The 27,102-nt window shown below is 40.8% G+C and overlaps 1 protein-coding gene across 4 annotated transcripts in view; it reads left to right on the top strand.

Annotated features, from left to right (window-relative positions):
- Window positions 1-27,102, top strand: part of CA8 (carbonic anhydrase 8) — a 292,778-nt gene that overhangs the window by 167,406 nt on the left and 98,270 nt on the right. For 3 of the 4 annotated variants that reach the window (XM_037802537.1, XM_037802541.1, XM_037802538.1), the window contains one exon: window positions 22,805-22,996. In XM_037802537.1, coding sequence (XP_037658465.1) covers window positions 22,805-22,996 — 192 coding nt within the window. Of the gene's footprint in view, window positions 1-21,192; window positions 21,575-22,804; window positions 22,997-27,102 lie in introns of those variants that run through there. The other variant, XM_037802539.1, reaches the window with a different exon arrangement.

Raw genomic sequence — 27,102 nt, 5'->3', positions numbered from 1 at the left:
TTATTACAGAGTTCTTTCCAACAACTTGGGGGCTCGTTCAGGATCCGAAGCATCAAGGGGGACCCCTGGGATGGAAGAAGGGAGGGTGCACCCCGCCATTTGAGCGGTCTTGGACTCCGTCATTGGGGGCCCACCTCTGACTGCTGGTGAGACCTGTGATTAGAGGCTTAGGTCTGCCGACTGTGGACAAGAAAAGGGGAAGGAAAAATGTGCCTCACAGCAACCACATAACTCTATGCATAGACCAAGGTAAGAAAAAAGGACTATTATGTATTGCCTTGGTGGTCAGGACATTCTGATGAGTCTGAAGCTCATCCTAAGGGAAAGACGCCCAGACAAGACTCAGAATGGGGAATAGACGCAGTCGGCTGGCCGGGGATAAAGGGAAGGGGATACCTGTAGGGTCCCCCGGGAACATTCCTCTGGATAGTCCATTGGGGAGGATGTTGAAACATTGGGCTGAAAGTGATCGGACCAAGGGAAAGGATAAAAGGAAAATGATCAAATATTGTTGTTACATTTGGACAAGAGAAAGCTTTTTGCCACCCGATGTATTCTGGCCAAAATACAGGGCAGATGAAGATTGGCTCTGTGCTGACCTCATGCGTTATGTTAATAAAAAGAAACCTTTTTCCAAGGAGGAATCTGACTATGCCATGTGCTGGAAAGGAGACCAGTTTTTATCCCATAAAAGTTAAAACCCTAGATTCAGAGACTGAATCTTTAGATGTTGTGCCAGTTTGAATGTATTATGTCCCCACAAATGCCATTATCTTTGATGTAATCTTGTGTGGGAAGACCTATCAGTGTTAATTAGATTGTAATTCTTTGTGCCCCACTCAACTGTGGGTGATGACTCTGACTGGATAATTTCCATGGAGGTGTTGGCCTGCCCATTCAGGGTGGGTCTGAATTAAATCACTGGAGCACTATATAAGATCAGACAGAAGGAGCAAGCTGCTATAGCCAAGAGGGACACTTTGAAGAAAGCACAGGAGTTGCAGATGAGAGAGAGTTTGAAGATGGCTGTTGAAAGCAGACTCTTGCTCTGGAGAAGCTAAGAGAGGACAAATACCCTAAGTGCAACTAAGAGTGACATGTTTGAGGAACTCCAGCCTAGAGAGGAACATCCTGGGAGAAAGCCATTTTGAAACCAGAACTTTGGAGCAGACGCCAGCCACGTGCCTTCCCAGCTAACAGAGGTTTTCCAGACACCATTGGCCATCCTCCAGTGAAGGTACCGGATTGCTGATGTGTTACCTTGGACACTTTATGGCCTTAAGACTGTAACTGTGTAGCCAAATAAACCCCCTTTTATAAAAGCCAATCCATTTCTGGTGTTTTGCATTCTGGCAGCATTAGCAAACTAGAACAGATGTAACTGAGTCTATTTAAGACACACAGAAGTTGCGTTTAAATTTCATTAATGTGTGTATTCAGGGTGCATGGGAAGTTGTACACACATTTTCTAGGACTGTGTATTTGGATTTTGTAGTAGGAAGTCGTTAGTATGCATTCTGGGAGTTGAGAATTCATGTATCTAATGGAAGTTTGGGTTGTGTGGTTATACAGGGATGTGGGATAATTGTATTTGTATGTAATGAAAGCATGTGATGTGATTATGTAGGAGTCTTTGGAGCTACGGAAGTTTGTGAGTGTATAACTTCGGACTTGGCAGAAATTTCCTGTGTACTCATCTATAGTAAACTGGAGATATCTCTTTGTGTCTTTGTAGCATATACTAGTCCCCGGAGAGGAGTTTCCCAAGTCAGAAATTCCCAGCCAAAAGAGGGCCAGGGACCTTGAAGGGGGTGCAGACCATCTCCAAAGAGCCCTGGAGAAAATGTTAGGAAAGATGATACAAGTGCTTTTTATGACTCCCTGGAGCTGTGCTTTCCTGATCTGTCCAGCAGATGGTTCCCTTCAGCAAACTGTTCCCTGCAGCCCTAAGGAGGCTCTGTGTCTTTAAACCTTCACTACCTCTGCTCCTGCTGGGAGCAGGGTTGAAACAAGGGCTATGGCTGTCCCTGTCTGGGGCAGGGTGAAACAGCAGCTTAGAGCCAGGGCCCAGAGATACAAATTTTCCATTCAAAAGCTGTGATCAGTGCTTGTCCTTGCTCCCCTCTCCCTGTTCTTGGGGAAGAAGACTTCCATGTCTCTCTGTCTGCAGCAGCCAGCCACGAACTGGACCCTGAGGTGCCCACCTTGAGAGTGGGGAATGGATGGTGGCAGCTGCTGCAGAGCGAGCTACTCACAGTTCTTTATAGTAGTTTATCAGCTTCTTCCTCCTGCTCTTTCCTGGATGCTATACAGTGTTTGTATTAGTTAGGATTCTCTAGGGAAACAGAACCAACAAGAGATATCTGTAAATATAAGATTTTATAAAAGCGTGTCATGCAACTGTGGGGATGCACGAGTCCAAATTCCATGGGGCAGGATGCATGAGTCCACATTCTGTAGGGCAGGCAGCAAACTGGAAACTCTGATGAAGGTGTCTGATGAACTCCTCGGGAGACGCCAGCTAGCTGAAGAAGAAGTGAAGGTTCTCTCTTTTTCCTTTAAAAGTCTTCAACTGATTGGATGAAATCCAGCTGATTGAATTCTCTCATTGCGAAGACGTGCCCTTCATTGATGTAATCAGCCTCAGATGCAGTCAACTGACTGATGATTTAATAAACCAGCCTTCTGGTTTATTAGGCAGCCACAAATGTCCTGATGAAGTAAAGGTTAGGCCAGTGCTTGCTTGACCAGACACCTGGACACCATCACCTGGCCAAGTTGACACACGGACCTAACCATCACAGTGTTCTTCTGGCCTCTGGAGCCCCAGAATATTTGTTTCAGACAGGTCCTGCCCGTCCACTAGCTGTTTTGGAGGAGGAGTAAGGGCCAGAGCTCCCTATTCTGCTTTACTGGAAGTTTCACACTTTTGCCTTTCACAAAGAAAATTCTACCTTGTTGTTAACATCATAATGCATGAATGTGCATGGAAAATTGTGCGTGTGCAGTTCTTTTCATAGTAAAGGCTGGCTGGCTGGCTGCATGCATGAATGACTGAATGAATGAGCATGTTTAAATCAGCAAAGCTTATGTAGAGCCTTACCGTGACAGTACTGATGGACTGACTTGAAGAACCCATGCACTTGCATGTTCGTATTCTCATTGTGTCCTTGAGGGTAGTTCACAGGACGTTTAGGCCTTTGAACATGCAGAAGAATAGGACATAAAGTATGCAAAAAGGTCTCATCTCAGAGGATTTTCTTGCCTTTTTCCTGTGACCACAGCTCCTCTGGAGGACCTGCTGATTACTTACCTCACACCTCAAATGTAACATCTGGAAAACTGAACAAAATATCATTCCCCTTACCTGTGTGATCACTGAACTGAGAAGAGTCGTGTCTAACTAGTCCAGAAGACATGTGATGTCAAAAACCAGATGCTCCTGGTGTCAAATACCTAGAGTTATCTGCTGATTCCCAGCAAGTCCTGTTTTCATGTGTGATCTCAAAGGGATGTAGCCAAATTGCTAGGGCACTCAGTATGTCTGAAATACTTCAGTGATGGGCTGTTCCTGTATTGTTTCATATCATACACTTTGAGAAATCTCTCAAACATGAAAATCATAAAGACATTTCTGAATATGAATATGATAGTAATAACGTGACCATTATTGAAATTCATAATGATAATAATTAAATTAACTCAAATATAACAAAATGATCCAAGAATCTGCATGGGTTATATATTCCAAATTTCACTTTTTTTGTTTTTTTTAATGCAGTTTCATTGAGAGATATTCACATAACCTACAATCATCAAAAGTTTACAATCATTTGTTCACAGTATCATCATAAAGTTGTGCATTCATCACCACAATCAATTTTTGAACATTTTCTTACTCCAAAAATAAATAAATAAATAAATAAAAATAAGAATAAAAATAAAAATAAAAATAAATGTAAAAAAGAACACTCAAAACATCCCCTACCTCCCATGCCCCCTATTATTCATTTACTTTTTATCCCCATTTTTCTACTCATCTGCCCATACACTAGATAAAAGGATTGGGAGCCACAAAGTTTTCACAATCACACGGTCACACCATATAAGCTATACAGTTATACAATTGTCTTCAAGTATCCAGGCTACTGGGTTGCAGTTCAACAGTTCAAGGTATTTCCTTCTAGCTATTCTAATACACTAAAAACTAAAAAAGAATATCTATATAATGTATAAGAATAACCTCCAGAATGACCTCTGACTCCATTTGAAATCTCTCAGCCACTGAAACTATTTTGTTTCATTTCTCTTCTCCCTTTTGGTCAAGAAGGCTTTCTCAATCCCATGATGCTGTGTCCAGGCTCATCCCCAGGAATCATGTCCCACATCGTCAGGGAGATTTACACCCCTGGGAGTCATGTCCCACATAGGGGGGAGGGCAGCGAGTCCAACTGTCGGGTTGGTTTAGAGAGAGAAGCCACTTCTGCTCAACAAAAGAGGTTCTCTGGGGGTGACTTGGGTACAATTATAAGCAGGTTTAGCCTCTCCTTTGCAGTAACAATCTTCATAAGGGCAAGCCCCAAGATCGAGGGCTTGGCCTTCTAAACTGGTAGTTTAGAAGTGCTTGAGAGAATATCAGGAATTCCCCAGGTGAAGACTTTCTTTAACAATTACAACAATAATAGTTATATTATTTCCATGCTTATTAGGTGCCAGATACAGTCAGTTTTGCTATAATGTGACGTAAGTGTTCTTATAAACCAGTGCCCTATAGAAAACTGGCAATAACAATCACAAGACTCCTGGGAAAATGGGTTTAGGGACATGACACTCAAAAACGTCATCAGTGACACATTAAAAAAAGAGAAAGGACCCCAAGAAAAATGGGAGCAGTGTTTTATACATATTAGATGGGTAAGGAATGTATCAGTACTAAATAAATATGGCACTTTAACTTGAAAAAGACCTGATGTTTGCAGCTTGTGAGTTGTGAGGTGGTGGAAAGAGGATTGTCTGAAATCTGACAGAAATTGTTGTACCAGGTGAGTTTGCATGTGACTCAGAACACACGGTGAACTGAGGTAGGAAGTAGATATTTGTCATGTGTGCATGTGTGTGTCTTGTGTATTTGTCCATCACTCAGTTCAGCTGGGTGAACTTGTCTGCATTCACCCAGTGTTTCTTGCAGACAAAATCACACATAAGCTAATGGAAAATTTGTGTTGTTCTCAAAATCGTTACCAAATATATTAATTGTGCTGGAACAAATTCTAGAAGAACTAACCGTTCTAGTTTAGGTGCTTTATCTGTATTAACTTATTTTATCCTCCCAATAATGCTTTTGGTTAGGTACAATTATTGTTCTCATTTTATTAATGAGGAAATTGAGGCAAAAAGAGGTTAAATCACCTGACCAAGACCAAAATTTAGTATGCACAAGGCTACTGTGTTATACTGCCTTTCCACATGTTATGTTAAGGATAATAACATATTTAATAAAGATTAAGTGTTTATGCCAGCCTTTTGACATTGAATTTATTTTGGAGAGGACCACTTTATATAATTCTTCACGTCTGATAATCAGTGTCTCATTCTAAATCTCTCATGCCATAGTTTTAGTCTCTGTTTCTGTTATCTCCTGTTGTTAACGATATCAAGCTCTAGTGTTGTATGCCACTGATCATTAAGTAATGGAACTAGAGCAATCATTCTTTGTTTCATGCTTAGTATGTACTCAGCACCACACTAGGCTTTCTCTTCCATCATTGATAATTATGCTAAAAGTAATATTCGGTGAAGCCTAATCAATGGGGTGCCGTCATAATGTAAACATGCTGAGCTCTATTAGCATTAGAAATGTCTATTGCTTTGTGTGTTTCATTAGTATCCCTGGTTCCTCCTCATTACACAGACACTTTATGGGGTAGAAATATCTAACATCAAACATCTAGAACACTTTCTGTTTTTGAGTAGCAGCATTTTAGCTTGATAAGTAGGCAGTGTCCCATTGTGAGTTGGTTGTGAATGTGAATGGGTGAATAACTAATGATACTTTGAAAGGGCTTTATGTTGAGACGGTGATTAAAACCCGACTCTGAGATGACAGAATGGGGGGGAGTGAGTACTGGCTGGAGAGCTGGTCAGACGTGGGCTCAAATCTTAACATCCCCATTTGCTAGGCTATGTGATTGTGGGCCAAGTACTTAATTCTCTGAGTGTCAGTTTCTTCATATATAAAAAAATACCTTTTGCCATATGGTTATGAATTAATGATCTAAGTCATGTCAAACACATCATACATAATAGGTGATGGATAAACCAGCCAGTGAGTGAGGACTCTGCAGCCCATTGAGAAACATCAAATCCTGGGTGGTTAGTCTGAGCAGGGCAAAACTGAGGTCGAGGATAAGCTGTGGCCTGGGAGGAGTGAGATGCTGGAGAGGTGGGTAAACCCAGGCAGCAAACCTAGAGCATGGGCTAAAACAGGGGACTAGAAGGACAGAGAGGAGAAAGGTCAGGAGTGGAGCAAGTACAGGTGGATTAAGGTGTGGCTGCAGAGTGGGGCTGGTGTAGAGGCAAATCTCTTCAATATGGGACTCTGGCCATTGATTACCTTTTCTACACCTAACTAAGCAGGGTCTTAAAGGGACCAGTGACAGTTTTTGTGCCTCTTTTTTCCAACTTAGCTTCCTTCACCACTCCCCCTCTTTGGGCCTTTATGCCCTCAGCTCTACACTGGTCCAACAGATCTCCCAGGAAAGATGCACTAGGGTTGGCGTTTGCATTTAAGTTGTAGTTTGGTTCCTAATGTCATGCCTAAGACCACATTCTTTTTTTTTTTTTTTTTTTTTAAGACATGAGCTTTTTTTTTATTTTTTATTTTTTTATTTTTTTATTTTTTATTAAATTCAGTTTTATTGAAATACATTCACACACCATACAATCATCCATGATATACAATCCACTGTCCACAGTATGAGAACATAGTTATGCGTTCATCACCACAATCTATCTCTGAACATTTTCCTTACATCAGAAATAACCAGAACAAGAATAAAAAATAAAAGTGAAAAAAGAACACCCAAATCATCCCCCCATCCCACCCCATTTGTCCTTTAGTTTTTATCCCCATTCCTCCACTCATCCATACACTAGCTAAAGGGGGTGTGATCCACAAGGTCTTCACAATCACACTGTCACCCCTTGTAATCTACATTATTATATAATTGTCTTCAGGAGTCCAGACTGCTGGGTTGGAGTTTGGTAGTTTCAGGTATTTACTTCTAGCTATTCCAATACATTAAAGCCTAAGAGGTGTTATCTATATAGTGCATAAGAATGTCCACCAGAGTGACCTCTCGACTCCATTTGGAATCTCTCAGCCACTGAAACTATTTCGTCTCATTTTGCATCCCCCTTTTGGTCAAGAAGATACTCTCAGTCCCACGATGCCAGATCCACATTCATCCCCGGGAGTCATACTCTGCGTTGCCAGGGAGATTTACAACCCTGGGAGTCGGGTCCCACGTAGTGGGGAGGGCAGTGAGTTCACCTGTTGAGATGGCTCAGTTAGAGAGAGAGAGAGCCACATCTGAGCAACAAAGAGGTACTCAGGGGGAGACTCTTAGGCACCATTACATGCAACTTTAGACTCTCCTTTGTGGTAATGAGCTTCATAAGCGCAAGTCCCATGCTTGAGGGCTCAGCACATCAAACCGCCAGTCCCAATGTTTGTGACAACATCAACACCAGTCCAGGTGAGGATGTCCAACACATCCGCACCTTTCCCCAGATCCTCGGGGCTGGGGAGGGGGAGGCTGTAAATATATTTTTTATTATCTGCCCAAATTACTCTAGGATGTGTCACTATTTCACTCCAGCCTATACTAACCTACTGTATCTCACTTCCTATTCAAAGTTCCACGCAATTGTGGTGTTTGAACAAATCGACTGTAGAGTTGTACCGTTTAGAAAATTTAGATCCTGTACCAAATAGATATCTATTCCCTTGGTCTCATATGAAAGTTGAAGTTTTAAAACACAATCAGTTTCAACCTTTATCCTTTGGCCTGGCTTGTCCTGGTCTTAACCAGACCTGCTTCATTCATATCACTAATTGAAGTCTGGGCTCTTTTTCAGCTTTTTTTTTTTTTTTTTTTGACAGTGGCTGTATGCACTAATACTGACATTCATATCTGCCGAGCTCTAGCTCTGAGTTTCAGATGTCTCAGAGATATGCATTGTTCCAGAGACCAATCAGGTTATACACTAGGGGATCAGCATCTCAAAGTTTAGAGATAGGCCTTACAATTCAGGGATAGAGTTAACTGCTGTAAGAGCTTACAATCTAGGGACTATTACAATTATTGTGTCCACGTTAGGCTATGTTCTAAGATTCAATTCTGAGTTTATACATTGTAGTTAGTCCATATTGGTGAGGCATCATCCCTCTCACCATGTTTTCTCCAACACTTTTACTCCTATATATATATTTTCCTACAATTTTATAGAGTTATATTCACATACCATACATTTATCCACAGTGTACAATCAGTTGTTCATGGTATCATCATAAAGTTGTACATTTATCACCACAATCAGCACTTGAACATATTGATTACTACAAGAAAAATTGTTTTTTTTTTTTTTTTTTTTTTTTTGCAATAAGAAAAAATGATAAAAAGAAAAATAACATGTCATACAATACAATATACTACTAAGGACAGCAAATAACACCACTACCAAGAATCCCATATTACTCCCCTATATCCCCCTCTCATATACATTTAGCATTGGCATATTGCCTTTGTTACATTTAATGGAGGTATACTACAATGTTACTGTTGACCATAGACTCCAGTTTGCTTTGATTATGTTTTTTCCTGGATACCATCCGTTTTTCAAATTTCTACATGGTTGACATTCATTTGCTTTCCCACATGCAAAAACATTTTTATATTTGTATATTTAGTAACAGTCATTGGCCACTCGTTTTTGCCACGTTATACAGTCCCAGTCTTTATCATGTATCTTTACCTCTGGTGTCATACATTCTCCTATCCCACCTCTTTCAGCTTTACTCACAGACATCTTTGTTCAGTGTACTTACAATACTGTGCTACCATCACACAGTATTATCCTATCTATTTGTGGATCTGTGCAATCAATCCTAAACATTCTGTAGTCCTTCAGCATCAAGTGGCTGATCTCTGCCCTCTTTCTATCTCCTGGTCGCCTGTGTTGTCAGCTTTTAACTCCCAAAGTTTGTTCATTAATGTCTGTTCATATTAGTGAGACCATACAGAATCTGTCCTTTTGTTTCTGGCTAACTTCACTCAACATAATGTCCTCAAGGTTCATCCCCATTATTACATGATCCATGTCTTTGTTCTGTCTTACAGCTGCATAATATTCCATCATGTGTATATACCACAGTTTGTTTATCTACTTGTCCTTTGATGGACATTTGGGCTGTTTCCATCTCTTGGCAATTGTGAATAATGCTGCAATAAACATTGGTTTACAAATGTCTGTTTGTGTCTTAAGTTACAGTTCCTCTGAGTATATACCCAGCAATGGAATAGCTGGGTCATATGGCAAATCTATATTTAGCTTCCTGAGGAACCTCCATACTGTCTTCCAGAGTGGTTGCACCATTCTACATTCCCACCAACAATGAATAAATGTGCCTCTTTCTCCACATCCTCTCCAGCACTTGTCATTTTCTTTTTTTGGATAATGGCCATTCTGGTAGGTGTGAGATGATATGTCATTGTGGTTTTGATTTGCATTTCCTTAATAGCCAGTGAAGTTGAGCATTTTTTCATATGCTTTTGAGCCATTTGTATTTCCTCTTCAGAAAAATGTCTGTTCATGTCTTTTGCCCATTTTTTAATTGGATTGTTTGTCTTTCTGTTATTGAGATGCAGGATTCCTTTATATATTCGGGATATTAAACCCTTATCTGATATGTGGTTTCCAAATATCATCTCCCATTGTGTAGGTTGCCTTTTGACTTTTCTGACAAAGTCCTTTGATGTACAAAAGTGTTTAATTTTGAGGAGATCCCATTTGTCTATTTGTTCTTTGGTTGCTCGTGCCTTGGGTGTGAGGTCTAAGAAACCACCTCCTTTCACAAGATCTTTAAGATATTGCCCTACATTTTCTTCTAAGAGTTTTATGGTCTTGGTGCTAATGTTTAGGTCTTTGATCCACTTGAGTTAATTTTGGTATAAGGTGTGAGATGGACATCCTCTTTCATTCTTTTGGAAATGGATATCCAGTTCTCCAAACACCATTTATTGAACAGGCTGCTCTTTCCCAGTTGCTTCGGCTTCACTGCCTTATCAAAGATCAGTTGTCCATAGATGTGAGGGTCTACTTCTGAACACTCAATTCAATTCCATTGATCAGTCTATCTGTCCTTATGCCAGTACCATGCTGTTTTGAGCACTGTAGCTTTGTAATATGCTTCAAAGTCAGGTAGTGTGAGACCTCCCATTTCATTCCTCTTTCTCAAGATATTTTTGGCTATTCGGGGCACCTTATCTTTCCAAATAAATTTAGTTATTGGTTTTTCTATTTCTGTAAAGTAAGTTGTTGGGATTTGGATTGGTATTGCATTGAATCTGTAAATCAGTTTAGGTAAAATTGCCATCTTAACTATATTTAGTCTTCCAATCCATGAATATGGTATGTTCTTCCATTTTTTCAGGTCTTGTTCAATTTCTTTTAGCAGTTTCTTATAGTTTTCTATGTAAAGGTCTTTTGTGCCCTTGGTTAAGTTTATTCCTAAATACTTGATTCTTTTGGTTGCTATTGTAAATGGGATTTTTTTCTTGATCTCCTCCTCTTGTTGCACATTACTTGTGTATAGGAACACTACAGATTTTTGTGTGTTGATCTTGTAGCCTGCTACTTTGCTGTATTCATTGACTAGTTCTAGTAGCTTTGCAGTAGATTTTTCTGGATTTCCTACATATAGAATCATGTCATCTGCAAACAGTGAAAATTTTACTTCTTCCTCTCCAATTTGGATGCCTTTTATTTCTTTTTCTTGCCTAATTGCTCTAGCTAGAACTTCCAGCACAATGTTGAATAACAATGGTGATAGTGGGCATCCCTGTCTTGTTCCTGATCTTAGAGGAAAAGCTTTCAGTCTCTCCCCATTGAGTGTAATGTTAGCTGTGGGTTTTTCATATATTGCCTTTATCATATTGAAAAAGTTCCCTTCTATTCCTATCCTTTGAAGTGTTTTCATCAGGAAAGGTTGTTGAATTTTGTCAAATGCCTTTTCTGCATCAATCGAGATGATCATGTGGTTCTTCTGCTTTGATTTATTGATGTGGTGTATTACATTAATTGATTTTCTTGTGTTGAACCAGCCTTGCATACCTGGAATAAATCCCACCTGGTCGTGGTGTATAATTCTTTTAATGTGCTGCTGGATTCGATTTGCGAGTATTTTGTTGAGGATTTTTGCGTCTATATTCATTAAAGAAATTGGTCTATAATTTTCTTTTTTTGTAGTATCTTTGCCTGGTTTTGGTATTAGGGTGATGATGGCTTCATAGAAAGAGTTAGGCAGCTTTCCCTCTTCTTCAATTTTTTTGAAGAGATTGAGCAGGATTGGTACTAATTCATTCTTGAATGCTTGGTAGAATTCACATGTGAAACCATCCGGTCCTGGGCTTTTCCTTTTTGGGAGCTTTTTGATGACTGACTCAATCTCTTTACTTGTGATTGGTTTGTTGAGGTCATCTATTTCTTCTTGAGTTAATGTTGGTTGTTTATGCTTTTCTAGGAAGTTGTCCATTTCATCTAAGTTGTCTAGTTTATTGGCATATAGTTGCTCATAGTATCTTCTCATTATCTCCTTAATTTCTGCAGGGTCGGCAGTTATATTTCCTTTCCCATTTCTGATTGCATTTATTTGCATCTGCTCTCTCTTTTTTTTTTGTTAGCCTAGCCAGTGGTCCATCGATTTTATTGATTTTCTCAAAGAACCAACTTCTGGTTTTGTTGATTCTCTCTATTGTTTTCCTGTTCTCAATTGCATTTATTTCTGCTCTAATCTTTATTATTTCTTCCCTTCTGCTTGCTTTGGGGTTAGTTTGCTGTTCTTTCTCTAATTCCTCCAGGTGAGCAGTTAACTCTTCAATGTTTGCTCTCTCTTCTCTTTTAATTAGGCATTTAGGGCAATAAATTTCCCTCTCAGCACGGCCTTTGCTGCTTCCCATAAGTTTTGATAAGTTGTGTTTTCATTGTCATTTGCCTCAAAGTATTTACTAATTTCTCTTGTAATTTCTTCCTTTACCCACTGGTTTTCTAAGAAGGTGTTGTTTAGCCTCCATATGTTTGTGAATTTTATGACCTTCTGCCTTTTATTTATTTCCAACTTCATTCCATTGTGGTCTGAGAAAGTGTTTTGTATAATATCAATATATTTAAATTTGTTGAGACTTGCTTTGTGACCCAACATGTGGTCTATCCTAGAGAATGTTCCATGCACACTTGAGAAAAAAGTGTATCCTGCTGTTGTTGGATGTAGTGTTCTATAAATGTCTGTCAAGTCTAGTTCATTTATCATACAATTCAACATCTCTGTTTCTTTAGTGATCCTCTCTCTAGATGTTCTATCCATTGATGAGAGTGGTGTATTGAAGTCTCCAACTATTATTGTAGAGGTATCTATTTCTCCTTTCAGTGATCGCAGTGTTTGCCTCATGAATTTTGGGGCATTCTGGTTTGGTGCATAAATATTTATGACTGTTATGTTTTCTTGATGAATGGACCCTTTTATTAATATATAGTGTCCTTCTTTGTCTCTTTTAATTGTTTCACTTTTGAAGTCTAACTTGTCTAATATTAATATAGCTACTCCCGCTTTTTTTCTGGTTGTTGTTTGCATGAAATATCTTTTTCCAACCTTTCATTTTCAGTCTATGTTTGTCCTTGTGTCTAAAGTGAGTTTCTTGTAGACAGCATATAGATGGGTCCTGTTTTTTAATCCATTCTGCCAGTCTGTGTCTTTTTATTGGGGAGTTTAATCCATTTACATTTAGTGTTATTACTGTAAGGGCAGTACTTTCTACTACCATTTTGTTTTTTGGAATTTATATGTCATATCTTATTTTTTCCTCTCCTTTTACCTTTCCTGATAATCTTCATTTCTGCACTCTTCTCCAACTCTCTCTCTCCTGTCTTTTCCTATCAGCCTGTAGCACTCCCTTTAGTATTTCTTGTAGTGCCGGTCTCTTATTCACAAACTCTCTCAGTGTCTGTTTGTCTGAAAATGTTTTAATCTCTCCCTCATTTTTGAAGGAAAGTTTTGCTGGATATAGAATTCTTGGTTGGCAGTTTTTCTCTTTCAGTATCTTAAATATATCATGCCATCGTCTTCTTGCCTCCATGGTTTCTGCAGAGAAATCTGTACATAGTCTTATTGACCTTCCCTTGTATGTGATGGATTGCTTTTCTCTTGCTGCTTTCAGAATCCTTTCTTTGTCTCTGACATTGGACAATCTGACCAGTAAGTGTCTTGGAGTAGGTCTATTGGGATCTATTCTATTTGGGGTACGTTGTACTTCTTGAATCTCTAATTTTCTGTCTTTTACAAGAGTTGGGAAATTTTCAGTGAATATGTCTTCTATTACTCTTTCTGCCCCTTTTCCCCTCTCTTCTCCTTCTGGGATACCCATAACACGTATATTTGTGCGTTTCATGTTGTCACTCAGCTCCCTAAGACCCTGCTCATATTTTTCCATTTTTTTCACCATCTGTTCTTTTGTGTGTATGAATTCGAATGACCTGTCTTCCAGTTCACTGATCCTTTCTTCTGCCTGTTCAAATCTACTGTTGTGTCCCTCCATTGTGTTTTTCATCTCCTCCATTGTGGCCTTCATTCCCATGAGTTCTGCCATTTGTTTTTTTAAGTTTATGAATTCTTCTTTATGGTCAGCCAGTGTCTTCTTTATATCCTTCAGCTCTTTTGCTATATCTTCCTTCATTTCATCAAATTTATTTAGCATTAGTTGCCTCCACTCCTGTGTCTCAGCTGAGCTATTAGTTTGTTCCTTTGGCTGGTCCATGTTTTTGTGTTTCCTGGTATGGCTCGTTATCTTAAGTTGTCTAGGCATCTGATTTTCTTGATTAGTTTATTTTGGAGCTTGTTTTCTGTCTTAGTGGTTTTCTTGTTGGTTGGCTTTGTTCTCTGGCCTCTGTTATTCAGTTCAACTTATTCTAGACCTCTAACTTAGGTTCTATTTAGTTGATCAGAATTTTTCCCCTCTTGTTTTTTCTGTTTCTTGCTCTGCCTCTATGTAACCTTTTTGTGAGTGGGTCTCCTCAGATATGGTTGACCCTAGTCAGATTTTCCCAGTCTAGTGAGGCCCAGGTCTCATTGGGAGGGTATGGAGTTTTCCTGAGAATGAGACCCTCCTATGAGGCCTTTAGAATTGGTGCTTTTCCTCTCCTGTCCAGCAGGTGGCGCTGGCCAGCCTGCAGCTCCCCCACCAGTGTAAGGAGGTGTGGAGCCTTTAGTTCTCCTGGTGACTCTGACCCTGTCAGGGGCGTGGCTGACTGAAGCTGGAATCTGAATTCCAGCCCCTGGGGTCTGAATTCCCAGGAGGAGGACTGCCAGTTGAGCTGGACCTCCCTCCACTCTCCCAGTCCTCAGAGCTCCAGTTGTCTCTCAGGGGCACTATTCCCTTCTCCTCTCTCCTTTTTGGGGCCTCTCCAGGTAGATTCCTTGGTCAGCCTGACTTGCCAATTAAAGACGGGGGTGGAGACAATGTTCGCTGGGTTCTCAGCTTTTCCTCCAATTCCAAACTTGCGTCCCATGTGTGACTGGTTACTGGAGACCCCGAAAACACTGTTTCATATAGTTCTTGGGTAATTGCCAGCTGCTCTAGGGGAGAGATGAAATTCTGCTCCTCACCACTCCGCCATCTTGCCTCGCCTCCCACATTCTTTCTGGTGATGGAGATGGGGAGAATTTGCTTATGAGAATTAAAGGAAATAATATATGGGAAGTCTTTAGTACTGTAACTGGTCTGTATGTATGAAGTGCTTGTTTCAGTTATCTGTGTTGCATAGTAAACCCCTCCAAAGCTTAGGGGCTTAAAAACACTGATTTACTATTTCTAATGATTCTGTGGGCTGGGAATTTCGGCAGGAGTGCAGTGTGTGGGCTTTCTGCCTCACGTGGCATCGGCCGGGCTCACTCACTCGGATGCTCTCAGCTGGTGGCTAAGTTTGGGCTGGGAGACACCAGAGGGCTTCCCTCCCACGTCTGTGCTTCTGTGCTCCTCCCTCTGCTCTCTCTCTCTCTCTCTCTCTCTCCCTGCAGCCAAAGTGGGCTTCGCACAGCTTGGTGGTCTCAGGGAAGTAGGATTTCTTACATGATTGGTTTCCAAGAACGAGAGAGGAGTGTGCCAGGCTAAACCCAAAACTGGCACAGTGTCACTTCTGCAATGGTTTGTAAGACAAAGCAAGTCAGAAGGCAGCTCTGACTGAAGTGAAGGGGAAACAGGCTTTTCTCCCCTCTCGAGATCTCCATGGGAGGAGCAGCACGTGCTCACGGGGAGGGCAGGAATTAAGGCCGCCATCTTGGAGAGCAGCACAGTGCTCCAATTATTTTGTTCCCATGACCTGGTTTGCCACCTTGCATAGCTGGCACAGCAGCTCCTACAGCCAACAGCATTTTGCACAGCACAGTGAGGTATACCAGTTGCCTGTGGGAACAAAGGCAAGGTTGACCATGGGGCCATTGTAACCTGGCCATACTATCTTCTTTTAAGGTCACAAAAGGACTCAATTCATTTTTTTAAAAATATTTGTCTGTCATGAGTTCTAGGAAATACTCAATCATTAACTTAAAATACTGTTTCTCTTTGTTTCTCTCTATTCTCTCCTTTTGGATCTTGATTAAATGTTTTTAGGCCTTCTTATTCTACAGGCTATATCCCTTAATATCTCTTTTTCATATTTTTCACCTTCTTGTCTCTGTGTGCCTTATTCTAAATAATTTCTTCAGATTTAGCTCCCAATTAACTAATTAACTAACTCTCCAGCTGTATTTAAATGTGCCATTTATCAATTCATTTTTATTATTGCTGTTTAATCAACTAGGCACTCAAACATATCTATTCTGAATTTTATCTTACCTTGTGAAATTCTTTTGAGACTTAAAAAAAAATCACTGAACTAAACATAGACATACTATTTAAATGTGCCATTTTGCCCTTTATTGGTCTATTTCACACCACAGAAAAAGAAAATAAACTTGCTCAAAAAATGAACCCATGCCAGCTTCTATATTGGAGTTTTGATTTGTTTTTCCTTCTGACTGGAATATCTTCCTCACCTCCCTTCCTTCTCCCTTCTCTGGGCAAAGGAGCATGCACTCACCTTTTGAGACCCAGCTCACACGTCGCTTCCTTTATGAAGTCCTTATTGACACACCTGACACCAGGTAAACCTGACCACTAACATTTTTGTGCCCCCCCCCCGTGCCCTGAAAATTTCTACCTAGGCAGTCATAACTTTTATGGCAGTAATATATTTATAAGGGCTCACCACGCCATTGTATGGCTGGTGGGCTGGAGGGAAACATGTAGGGCAGAGGGAAACTATATGGGGGACACCAAGAGGAACAAGATGTGTCTATTGGAGGAGAAGGTCATAAAGTACCTAATTAACAAAGAATCTTAATTTCAGGGATTTGGGAGTAGAGTCATAGGGAAGCACTAGGAAGATGGGCTTTATCCATGTGGGTGGGTGGGTGGGTGGGGGGTTGGCTTGGCAGAAGGCTAGAGACTCCCTAGAGAAAGATTTGCCTGTTATAAAGTAGACTTAGGAGCCATCAATATAAGGATCTCAAGCATGTCGACTTTGGCACAAGTCATTTTGATGCTGAGGTAGGTGTTTGGTCCCAGGCTTAATTGGTGGGCTCAGGGAAGTGAAGAGAGCTGTGAGCCATGTCTCCTAAGCTAAATCTGATTTACAGATTGTTTGATGGATAAGGGCTTTCTCACTGTGTGGGGAGGCTATAAGGGCTCTAGTTAGGGCTAGGGCTTCTAAGAAATTTGTAAGTTGCAGATAATGGCACTGTTTGTCTGGGGTTTCCTCAAATTCCTTGCAAACCAGAGGGGTTCTTTTTAGTTTGAAAAAAAAATTGCAAAAAAGCATTTTAGCAAATATAAATTGCCCTTGAACTCCCCTTTACCTGATGAGCTACTGTAACAGTCAGCATTTTCTAGATTATGCTGCCATAACAAACAACCCCCAAATCTCAGTGACTTATCAAAGGTTTATTTCTCAGTAATATTACATGTTGACTTCCAGTTGGCTGTGGTTCTGATTTATGGGTTTTCTTGATTCCGGGAACCAGAATGAAAGAGCAGTGCCTCTCTCAGATTGGGTAATTTGTGGTACAGAGGGATAAAAGTTATGGTGGAACAACATGATAACTCTTAAAGCTTCCTCTGGGAAGTGGCACATGCCACTTTCTTCTTACATTAATTGGTCAGAGTAAGTCACATTGCCAAGCAGTGAAGTCTAACCTCCCAGGTAGGGGCAAGGAATGATCAGAGCAGTATCACAATCTCCCACAGCTACACAGAACACTAAAGCTAAAAGCTGACAGTTCTGAAAACAAAAGACCAAGCAGGTCAAACAAAAGAAGGTTTTTAAATGCATCTCAAAGCAGATGAAATACAAGATTAATCTGTTGAAGAAGGAAATTTAAAAAAAAAAAGGATTCAGAACTTCTTGCCTTATAAATACAGCTTGAAACCTTCAGAAATAAAAATGTATGTAATAAGGGAAATGTTAATGCCCTTACTGACAAAACAGAAAGCAGACTAACAGACCAAACAACCAGAGAAGTGTTTCACTTTGGACATAAGCCTATTGAAGCATGCATTTATCATGTATCTGGATTGGATTTGGAGGTGACAGCAGGTACTGAGAGGAGAAAACGGGGCCCTAATGGGCACTTCCATGATTCAACATCCTTGCTTATAGCTGGAATGCTATTTTGCCTAAAACCTTACTCATCTTTTTTGATTTGCCTCAACTGCCATCTTTTCCAAGAAAGCTTCAGAATGAATTGATCTTCCTTATACCTAATGGCACTTACAACTCTAAATAATTTCATAATGCCTTGTATTATAGCTCATGATTTACCCTTCTCCCCAAGAGGACTGTAAATTCCTTAAAGCAGAAACAGTTTTATTATTTTGGGGGGTATCCCACAGTGCCTAGTGCAGAGCAGTGCCCTTCAAGGAACACAATTGTGGGTAAAGTTCATAAATCCACAATCTGGAGAGACGCCTTTTGACATGCCTATGCTAGCTCTATCCTTGAAGTTTCCCCAGACTTGTAAGGTCCACACAATGAGTAGAAGGTCATCGTTGTTTATGACTGACTACTCTAGAGCCCAAAACTCACCAAGACAGCAGGAAAGCCTTGGTAAGCAGGGTGAAGGGTAAAAAAGGAGTGAAGGAGAGAGTTGTGTGGGGATGGGGCACTGTGAAACAATCTTCCTTTGACATCTACATTGGTGTGTCCCTTCTATGAACTTCTACCTATATCCTTTTAATATTAAAGAGTAATTACTTATAAAGGCCTTAGTTTTCATATCTTTTTCTATCAATGTGGTTTGACCTCTTGTTAGCTATGCAAAAACTATAGACGAGCAATATCAAGTTAAGTAATCAAATATGATATTAGGTTGAAATGGATTAAAATTGCATAGCAGGATATTTGGAGTACTTGTGTTCATAATATAGAGCATGCATATTTTTAGATTATCTGCTATTGGATTTAGATGTGCTGTTCTATTTTGTAAATCAAAGAATTGGCCTATATTTTTGATCTGTGTATTTAGATTTTATGGTGCAGACATCCTATAATAACTAAAAATAGAAATTCCATCTCAAGTGATAAAATAGTGCAGGGACGTGAGAATAGAAGGTCTTAAGGTGCTGTTAATTAGCAGGAATCTGAAGCACACAGTTTCAAAGCAATTAAGGCTGTTAATTGAATATCTGGATGCACAGTGGAATGGCTCCTACGTTTCTGGACAGGGTACCCTGGGTTTGCATAGAGGAGTTACATTATACAAATTATGCTGAAAATATTTAGAAAGGACAAATATGGGTCCAAAAACGTTAGTCTAGTAGCTAACTGCATTTATGCATGGTGATACATTGTTGGCTACACGCAAAGTTGTCTATTATCTGCAAAATTCAGTGTTTCAGCCTATCTACTGAAAATAAGGCACACCATTTACGGAAAACTGCAAGAAAAAATAAAGTTTATTGCCATGAGATTTTGCTATCCTCTAGCTTGATAAACATCTCTACAATTCAGGTGATACTATAAATGCCATTCGTGATCACACAAAGGCTACAGCGTAGCACCTATGCACGGTTCTGGGGAGAGGTGAATGAACTTTGCTGAGAATGTCAGGGTGGCAAAATGATTTTATTGTTGTGGACCTCCACTGGATAGCTGTGGCATTCCTTTAATGGATGAATAGATTTCTAAAAAGAAACCTTAATACAAATTCTAAGATGGAAAAATTCACCCAGGAAAGGAAAAACAAATGAAATGGTCTTTTTTAGGAGAACTTCAGTGGAAAGTGATTAATATTTTGGTAGCACTTATTATTATTATTTAAATAGCTATCACTACAGAGTAGGCATCTGCTTCTGTCAATCCCAGTCTACATAAGACATGGAGGGGAGAGGGTGCTCATTAAAGAATGCCCTGAAGGCAAGGAGCAAGGAATGCATTTCATCTCTCAGACTGTGGGGGTCAGTCTTCTGAATGGGGTGGCCAGCTTTCTATTCTTGGTGTCAAGGGGAAAGGGAAATTACAGGACTGCTTGAAATCTACAGATAAGCCTCATAACTAAACTTGGCCAATACTTTTCACCTATTTTGCTAAACCTTTAAGTATGTGGCAGAATTGACTGAGTTGCTGTTTCAGCCCCTACCTGTTTCCAGAGACAGTTCTATTAGCCTGCGAAGTATCTGAGCACACAGAAGGACAGGAGCACATAAATTAAAAATTCCCAGGTGACCTGCAACCTTATATGAGGAATTAAGCATATATAAGCATGGTAAGATTCAGGAACCTGCTATTGGAATTGCTGAGAGACATTTGTTGTGTGCGCAGAGCATATAAAAGACAAATTGTACTTACGGTCCAAATCTGTGCTGATTATGCACATTAAACTTCCAAAAATGTAAATTTTATCTTTTGGAGGGTTATTGGCTAGGACCTTACAAGGTGTTGAAGTACGAGTCTGAAGTGATTAAGGCTGGAAGAAAGCACGTTTAAGAGATAACACCTCGGCTTCTTTGGATCAGGAAAGTTCCTTATGTTACGCAATGTATGCATTTCATTATTTGAACGATGGCGGTTGGTAGCTGTGTACACAGCAAGCTGCGCCGGGAGCAGCGGCCCAAAGCCTGAAACTAAAAACAAACACCCTTTCTTTATTGCCTTTCACTACCCTTGCGTTTGAAATAATATTTTCCATGGAAAAATCCGCCTACATTAAAGCTACTTCTCTAGGGTGAAACACGTTTTTCGTAAATGTTTTTAGGAACTACAAGTTTCTTGGAAAGTTTTCCTTACTCAAGTTTCCCCTGTGCTCTAAGAAGAGTTAGAAAATAAATAGTAATAGAGATACGGAGCAGAAAACCTCCTTTTCATTTTCTTACGGGGTCTGCCATTCCCGTCTTTTCTCCAACCCACCGCAACCCGTCTCCCTCAACCTCCACCTCCTTTCTCTTTGGTGCTTCCTGCAGCAGGGGTCACAATAAATGCGTACAGAAACCCCTGGCCTCGGCCCAGCACACAGCAGGCGCGCCATAAACGCTCCTTGCCTGCCCCCCTCCGCCAGCCAGGGAGTCCTGAAGGCTGACCTTGGGTGGCTCTCGGGGTCCTGGAAGGTGGGCGCGCGAGCCAGAGCAAGAGACGGTGTGGGAGGGCGCGGGGCCGAACCCACCCAGCAGGAGGGGTCCTCGGGTTTCCTGGGATCGGCCGGGTTACTCGAAGGCCGTTTCCTGCTGTCCACCCCCGGCCCCGGCCCCCGAGCGTAGGGGGCGGATCCTCGCGTGCCAGACACGCCCCGGCCGGATTTATAATTCACCCCGCGCTGGCTGCTGGGGGGCTGCGGCTTCGGCGTCCCCGCGCCAAGGACTCGCCACTCAGTCCCCGCAGCCCAGCGCCGCAAAACTCCGCGCTCGCCGGCCGCGTGTTCGCGCTCGCACTCACTCACACTGCCCTGCGCTCACGCGCGCGCTCACTCGCAGGCACGCTCACACTCGCGCGCCCACACGCACACGCGCACACACGCGCTCACACTCACGCGCGCTCGTCCGCAAGTTTTCCCGCTCGCCCAGCGGAGCCGGAGGCGCCACCGGTGACGGCGCCGAGGGGACCCGCGGCCTTCCCATGGCTGACCTGAGCTTCATCGAAGATTCCGTCGCCTTCCCGGAGAAGGAGGACGATGAGGAGGAAGAAGAGGAGGGCGTAGAGTGGGGCTACGAGGAAGGTAACCGGCCGTGGGCCGCAGGCTGCGCGCCGCGTCTACCCTCTCGCCCGGCGCAGGGCTCTGCGCTCTGCTTGCGTTGCGCTCCGAGCACCTCCGCGTCCCGTCTTTGCCACTGGGGTCTCTGTCGCTTCCCAACTTCCCTGGCGGGTTTGGGCGTCCAAGGAGCTTCAGGGAGAGCGGGCGTCCCCGCCGCCGCCCGCGTTCTGCTGCCGCCGCCCGCGTTTGCGCCGGGGAGCTGGGGAGCGCGACCTGCGGCCGCGCGGACTTCGCTGCGGGGCGGCGACTGGCACCTGCTGCCAGCGGGGCGCGTTTTTTGTTCCCAACTAAGTCAGAGCGCAGTTTTCTGAGTAGCCAAGAAAAGCAGTTACTTTTTAATTCAAGTCCTTGAGAATACAGGGTCAGTGAAACTTTTTAGTTTCTGGCCTGTCGCGGGGACTCTTTGGGGAGAAACTATTTCTGCTTCTACTCTTTTGGTGAAGGATACTAGCAACGCTCAACTCTTTCTGAAGCATGTCCCAAATTTCACACTTGGTCAGTGGGCTTGGCGAGGAGTTGACTTTAAAAAAAAAATTCAGTTTCCTAAATTTTATCTCTGAAGATATAGGTCTCCTAATATAGCTCACCATTAGTGCTGAGGTTAACAAGATATATTGAAACAAATATTGAAATTATTTTAATTATAAAAATTATGGAGAGTGTATATGTGTACATATATATATATATACACACACACTCCTATATGCATGCTTTGAAATACTGTATTTAAATTTATAAGAAGTGTTTATTCACTAACATCAGAGTTATAAGTTATAGGTATATCCCAAAAGTGGTACATAATTGAACTAACGAGAAGAGGACATTTTTATGGTATTTATTGTTGTTTTCTGATTGCTTAAACATGATCTGAATTTCATTGGTCGTAAATCACATCATGTATATGGACAAATAAAAATCTAGTATTTTGTTAGTCCATGAGTTTGCATGTGGTATTTGATAATATGAAAATTATGAAATACGTATGAACATATGAATGCAAAAATTCACACTCCATCATATTTCACCAATATAGAGCTGGCGGTCATAAACCTCTTTATAATGTCATTAACAGGATCATAATAAGTCTACCTAGGCAGGCAGGTTTTACTCCATACTTTTCTAGTTTTTGCATGTTACGGTTTACTGTAACATTTTATTTTAATCTGTTTTTAATTTACTAAAACTTGTCCTTAGGTGTGGAGTGGGGCCTGGTGTTTCCTGATGCTAATGGGGAATACCAGTCTCCTATTAACCTCAACTCAAGAGAAGCCAGATATGACCCGTCGCTGCTTGATGTTCGCCTCTCTCCAAATTACGTGGTTTGCCGAGACTGTGAAGTCACCAACGATGGACACACCATTCAGGTTATCCTGAAATCAAAATCAGGTATTTTAGAAGATGCTCTTGTGTGTGTTGTAAACTAGAAGACACCAGAAGTCTACTGCAGTCTCCTGATGTGGCTTGTGTGATCTCAGAAGGAGAACTAATATAGCTCTATTTGGAGGCTACTTTTATATCTTATAAGAATGCAGTTTTTGAATTATTTCCTGAAATTATTTTTGAAAGGGTAAAAGGATGACTTTAGGAAGATGTCAGTTTGGTTGTTCTGCTTTGTATGTAACAGGAACAACCTTAGTTTGGTTAACTTATGTTTTATGGACTTTGAGGCAAGGGTCACACAGGAATATCAGTCACATTTTGTCCTAGGTTGTTTTTTTTTTTTTTTTTTTTGAATATTAGCTTAAGTTATTTAGATAATTATAATTCTCTGTTTTCTACTTACTTTATAAAAATGAAAGATTAGAATTTAGTGACATTATTTGACTTCCAAAGTAGACCTTTCTCAGTAATTTTTCTACTAAATTAATATAAGAATTTTGATAATAATGAAAAACATTCACTAAACTTAGCAAAAGATTTAAATGACAGAGCTCTTACTTTCTTGTTTTTTTGTGAACTTCTCTCCTTCTCCCCATCCTCAATCTATTTGAGATGGATTTGGAATATTTTGTGGAAAAGGTGAAGGTGATTACTAAGGAAATCTGTTTTAGGCTTCAATGTAGAGGAGAGGAAAACAGAATTTACTAGCATTAATATCATACTTTCCATAGTGAATAACAACTATCTTTCTCTCTTGGAAAGAATGTAAAATTAGAGTGTGTTGAAATATTAGGAAGAATTTGATAAAAGAGATCAACTGGTCTCCAAATTAATTCCAAATTGATACATTTGATATTTCAAACCATAAATCTTTAGATTAATTGTTGAGGCAGGGCAGGTATTGACTTCCACCTACGGATTTTTTAATTCACTGTGAACGTTTTGGAGCCTTAATTTATAATCCATGAGGATAGTCTAATAAGATTTGTGTCATCTTCTCTGCTGCTCTGAGTTTGGTTAAGCTATGGGCATGGTCAAAGCGAGTTCAGAGTTTTTTTATGTACTCAATTAGTCAAAGAGGAAGCTTCAGATATAACTTTGAACTTAAACCAGAGGTGTTTTTTTTTTTTTTAATCTATTATGAATTATGTTTTAAAAGTATATAGTAAAATTATTGGATACTGACTGACGGTTCTGGTATGTAAGAAACATTTTAAAGTAATACATTTGTATTGGTGCATTGACATGCTTTTGTACTTCTGGAAATGTTTATATATCCATAAAACAAAAAGGTATTTCCTGCAAGGTATCGTGGAAAGAGCTTGTCACATACAGATGGATAAGACTGTTCTTGAGAATTCATAGTTGTGTGAAAAAACAATTCTTTAAAGAACTAGTCTAAGTGTGGTGAGTGTTATGAGGTCATAGAGAAATAATTAAGTACAGATGCTGTCAATTAAGACAGTGTTATGTCCAATTCTGTCTTAAGACCAAATATACTTCATCGTACTTTGATGCATCCTGCTTTATTCAGTGTTTTTCTTTCCAAGAAGACACAAATGAGTTTAGGAAGGGGCCTGAGATTATACAGCCTCCAGATATTTAATGTGTCAGAAGTTGGAGATGTGGGCCATTGAATCAAATACACATGTATGCATTTTCTTCTGTCACCTTCTCAAACATTCACAATTTTTGGTCCTCTACCTTACTCCATAATAGATATTGTCAAACACCTTCCTTTGTAACTTTGCTTTTCTATCATTCTTTTTTCTGTTCACTGCTTTGTTTCTGCTTATCCTGAGTTCCTTTTTCTGATTGTTTTGGTCTGTCCATAGTGGAGGCTCTCCTCGAATGTCTGGTGACCCTTGGCTCTTTGTTCCTATTTAGAAATAGGTAGTAAACAGTAATTTGAAGCTCTGTGCACATGGGCAGGGATCAAGGTCTGCCAACTTCACAGTAATGTGATCCAGCAAGGACCTGGCCATTTTGATGGAGTCGTCTTTGTAGGGTTTGTTAATTTCTCTGGAATTTGCTGATCTCCTGGGTGTTTTTTTGGGGGGGTGAGGTAAGGTCGGGGGGCTGGGGTGGGTGGTTCATACCTGCTGCCAGCATTCTGATTGCTGATCTTGGGTGGAGATTTTCACCATTTGGTATGCCCACCTTCACTTCACCTTCTGCCACGAAACTGGGCGAATGAGATGAGGAGGTTTAACTACTCATATAAAAGACTTTAAAGCAGTTGGGTTTAGTTCCTCACTCGTGCCTGCAACTCCTGAGTCTTCCCTGAGTTCTGTGGTTGGAAGTGGCCTGCCTCTTATTACCTTCCTCTTGCTGAATTCACTGGGCTTTCAGCTTTCTGTGTTTTGCTAAATCAGTTACTACCCTGCAACCTGTTTTCCAGCTCTCTAAAATATTTTTGGCATCTCTCTTCTGTGTTGTCTCCACTCCTGTTTGTTTTGCCCTTGTTAATTTGTGCCTTTTGTGTAGTAAGCATTCAGGAGGGAGAGGAGAGCGACATTTAAGTGTGATCCTCCTTGTCTAACTGGAAATGCGTCTTGAACACAGGATGCTGTATTTTTAAATGAGAAAATTCATAAAATAAGCACAATTCTTAGAAATTTAAACGGACTTCTGTATCTTTCACCTCCACTAAAATCTTAGGTTTCGTGAAGGCTGGCAGCAACCTGGGCTACTTAGTTTTCTTTTCCTTTTTCTTTTTTTGCTCTGTTTGTATGAAAAATAAGGAATTGCCAAAAAGCATTGCAAAGATTGTATTATGATTTAAATGCTTAGATTTAACAAATTCATGCTTGTAACACAAGCCTAATGATATAGTTCCTATATATAATCTCATCTGGAGACATTGCCTTAATTTAATTTTGAGACATTCCATGAGTAGGAACCACACCCCACCCCCAAACCCCAGCCCTGCTGGAACTTCTCAAGCAAAAGTCACTGATGATATTCTCATCCCCCAAATCCAATAGATGCTTTAGAATTCTCGTAATACTTTAACTTGGCTGCATTTGAGATGGAATTTTTGGAAACTCTCCTCTCTACCTTGATCTCTATATCACACCATCTCTTGGATTTTCTTCTTACTGTTGATGCCTGTTGTCTGCCAGTTCTTCATGCTCTGCTCTCCTTAAATAACGGGGTTTCTCAGAGTTTCTTCCTTGACTGACTTCTCTTCCTACATGACATCCACTCTATGAATGATACACCCATAGCAGTAGACTGTATTACTTTATCCAGTGTTTTGCTTTCCAAGAAGACACAAAAGAGTTTAGGAAAGGGGGCTGAGGTTATAGAATCTCCAGGTGGAATGGGCCTCTGGAGGGCCAACTCAAGGGCAGGAAATTCATTCCTTGCTGAGGAAATCCATTTTGCTTTTGAGCAATTCCAAAAGTCAAAATGTTCCTTGATTCTCACCCCCACCCCCCACCCCCATCATTTGTATCTTAGAACTCTAGACTCCCACATGACTTCCTTTAGAATTTTGACTGTGGTCATCATTTCATAAAGTTGCCATTTTTCTTTTCAGATATTTTCTGACTGTTCCTCATATGATAGTCCTTCATTCATTAACACTTATTTGTTGATCATTTACTATGGGAGTTACAAACTCCTTTGCATTTGAGAGCCAGGCAGGTACTATAAATGAGAGAAGTCAGGAGAACAAAAGATTATCAATAGCTACTGACCCTTACCTTCATCTGCAGTGTTGGGAGGCAGCAGAGACTGGTGGGGCTGTGGAAAGCTGGCAAATTAGAGAGAGCGTTCCTAGTTTGCCAGATATTTAACGTGTCAGAAGTTGGAGATGTGGGCCATTGACTCAAATACATATATACACAGGTTTCATTAGGTCTGCAGGATGCGGTTGGCAGTCTCTGTTGTACCTTATGTACAATGCTCCATGCTTTGGATAAGGTAAATAGAAATCAAATCCAAAGGCCACCCTCACAGAGGGTGCATTGGTGGGTGGTGAAAGGTAGGTATAGAGAGAGATTATTTTGGGCTGAAATGATTAGTGAAGGGTTTGTGGAGGAAGTAGCATTTGAGGAGATCCTTGAAAAGTGCATTGCATTTGGATTTGGGAAGATTGGTAGAGG

The sequence above is a fragment of the Choloepus didactylus genome, chromosome 14 (genome assembly GCF_015220235.1).
Source record: "Choloepus didactylus isolate mChoDid1 chromosome 14, mChoDid1.pri, whole genome shotgun sequence".
NCBI lineage: Eukaryota > Metazoa > Chordata > Mammalia > Pilosa > Megalonychidae > Choloepus > Choloepus didactylus.
This window is presented reverse-complemented; position numbering and strand designations above follow the sequence as displayed.